Source organism: Haplochromis burtoni, unplaced genomic scaffold (assembly GCF_018398535.1).
Source record: "Haplochromis burtoni strain Fernald_Lab_line unplaced genomic scaffold, NCSU_Asbu1 Contig_1495, whole genome shotgun sequence".
In the NCBI taxonomy this organism is placed as follows: domain Eukaryota; kingdom Metazoa; phylum Chordata; class Actinopteri; order Cichliformes; family Cichlidae; genus Haplochromis; species Haplochromis burtoni.
Genome location: NW_024583856.1, coordinates 14,425 through 17,107, shown reverse-complemented (window position 1 = coordinate 17,107; position 2,683 = coordinate 14,425). Strand labels below are relative to the sequence as shown.

The window sequence follows — 2,683 nt, the reverse complement described above, 5'->3', positions numbered from 1 at the left end:
CATGTTGCAATGCATACATCTCAGAAAGGCAACCCTTACATTTGGCTAAAGATAAATGTGATTACTTATCACTATCACCTCACAGCATCGAGGTCCCTGCTTTGAACCTAATCTTTCACCTTTCCATACATGACTTGTCAATTCCTTTTTATTTTATTTATTTTGTATATGTAATGATAAATGGTTCATGAACTGGCCATAGTTGTGAATAAGTATCTATATGTCTCTCTGTGTTGGTCCTAACAGTAACTATTACAATTGCTTAAAAAATTACAAATCACAAATCTTGCTACATGTGCTTTAAAATCAAACGCACATTCCCCCGTGAAGTGTGACATTTGTAATTTGGGTTCTGTTTGGAAGTACTTAACCATAATTCAACACAGTTTTTATTTTATAAGCATTCCTTAAATAAACAAAGGGGTAAAAATACTTATGCCAAATTTATTCTTACTTTTTAAATTTGACTTTACTAATTTTGTAGTGTGTTGTGATTCTTAAGAACCTCTTCAGAGATTCTTTGATTTCTTGTGTCTGAAGAACATATATGATAGGGTTCAGCATTGGAGGAAAGACTGATGTCAGAGACAGGTTTATGATTCTGGCATTTGGCTCTATGTTTGCGCCTAGAGTAAATGTGATTAATATTGGGAGGAAATAGATTGCCACTAATGAAAGATGAGCTGTACAGGTTTTAAAACCTTTCATTCTTTCTCGAAATGTGGCTACCTTAGCTAAAGCATAGCCTATACTCAGATAACTCAACAAAACAATTGTAAGAGGAAGCCAAAGAATAAGAACTAGTAAAATCCAAGCAGTTATATCGCTGGGTGTATAATCATTGCATGCAAGCCGGTATATCTGACCATGGTCACAAAAAAAGCTTTTAATAACAACTGATTCACAGAAAGAAAGCCTTGTAAGAAGGCCAGTTGCAATGAGTACAACAATAATGACAAACACCCAGAAAGAGGCAATTAAACAGAACATGAACTTGTGAGTCACCTTCAGTTGATAATGCAGTGGGTAAACGATCGCCATAACTCTGTCATATGACAGTGCAACCAGATTTAGAGCTTGCATTGAAAGGAATACATAGTAGAAAAACAGGAATGTCAAGCAGTCATTATAGGAAATGTGGGGGTGATTAAACAAAAAGATATCGAGAACCTTTGGCACCATGGCAGAGTTACCTAACAGATCAACCAATGCAAGATTGAAAACTGCAATATATTTCGGTGTTCTTAGATTGTGATCCAAATATATTGCGGCCATGACAGCTGTGTTTGCCAGGACAGAAATAATATAAACAAAAAACAGAAAGGCATAATAATATTTTATATTAGGAATGCCAATAAATCCACTTATAATGAAAAATGCAGGACGCAAAAAAGTAATATTTTTTCCAAGTGCAGAGTTGAAAAGATCCATTGGCAAAAAATCTTACAATCTTATATTGCCTAAGCTCTGATAATGCAGACAGCAGTACTGCACATTATGATTCTCTTATGCAAACTGGAGTACCCCAGATGAAGTTCTAACTATCTGCAGATCCCCTCAGTGTCTCCCTTAAGTGTATTGTACACCTATTCCAAAAAGGCCTATGCTTTTAAACCCATAACTACTAACACACATAGGTGTTTGTGTGTGTGTGTGTGTGTTTTCACACACTATAGTTTCCAAATGTAAATGTTTTATTTTATTTTCTTTGTTTGATATAGGATTTTAACTTTTCAAGCTGTAGGCTCTGTTTCTCCGTTCTACTTTTAAATACTCTAGGAACCACAAGTAAGCCACAGACTGAGAGCAAAGATCTCTAATGGGGTGATACGGCACTATAAGGTCAATAAGATAAGATGGAGTCTGATTATTCAAGACTATATGTAAGGAGCAGAATTTTAAATTTGATTTTAGATTTAACGGGGAGCCGGTGAAGAGAAACCCATATAGAATAAATATGCTCTTGGGTGCCGGTTTAGCTTTAGTGGGCTGAGCAGGTGACCATGTGCCGTATGGCTAAGAGTGGCTGGCCTGGGTTCGAATAGTACCTTTGGCCCTTTGCTTCATGTCTTCCCAGCTCTCCCTCCGATTTCTTGTCAGTCTCTACTGTCCCTATCAAAAAAAGAAAAAAAATACTAAAAAGGATAAATGTGTTCTCTCTTTCTAGAGATAAATGTGAAGTCATGCCGACTTGTTGCCCGAATCAACAAGGTCCGTGTCAGGTGTTGAGGAACCAGGGCACCCTGATGAGAAGTGGGCTACTGGAACAAGAAGGCATTGGTAGGCAAGAGACGAAAATGGGGCGTTGTTGGAATGCTACTATGCAAGTAACCCTGGCGAAAGGCGCTACACGAATAGGATGGAATCTTCAATATACAGCATCCACATTGAGCTACTAGTTGTTTCACAGTCGGAGTTTCAACATTCAGAAGAAGGGATTGTACTCACAGCTAGAGATTGACCAGGCACAACACACATGCTACAGCAAGGGTGAGCCAGGAAGACATCCGAGATTGGGTACAGGTCAGGCATCATAGCAGCTAAGATGAACAGGCACATGGGTCAATACATGACTGGGACACAGAAAGGGATTGGCAAGAATACCAGATGTGCAAAACACCAACTACTGGTAGACTAGGACCCTCAAGCTCCCACGCCTCTGGTAGAGGACCCGAGCTTGAAG

At 38.6% G+C, this 2,683-nt stretch overlaps 1 protein-coding gene across 1 annotated transcript; it reads right to left on the bottom strand.

The window, feature by feature from the left end:
• Positions 1 to 450: 450 nt before the first annotated feature.
• Positions 451 to 1,431, bottom strand: LOC102309022 (olfactory receptor 1500-like). The gene has a single exon (XM_005952302.1). It carries the CDS (start codon positions 1,429 to 1,431, stop codon positions 451 to 453), a length of 981 nt encoding a protein of 326 aa, XP_005952364.1.
• Positions 1,432 to 2,683: the final 1,252 nt, after the last annotated feature.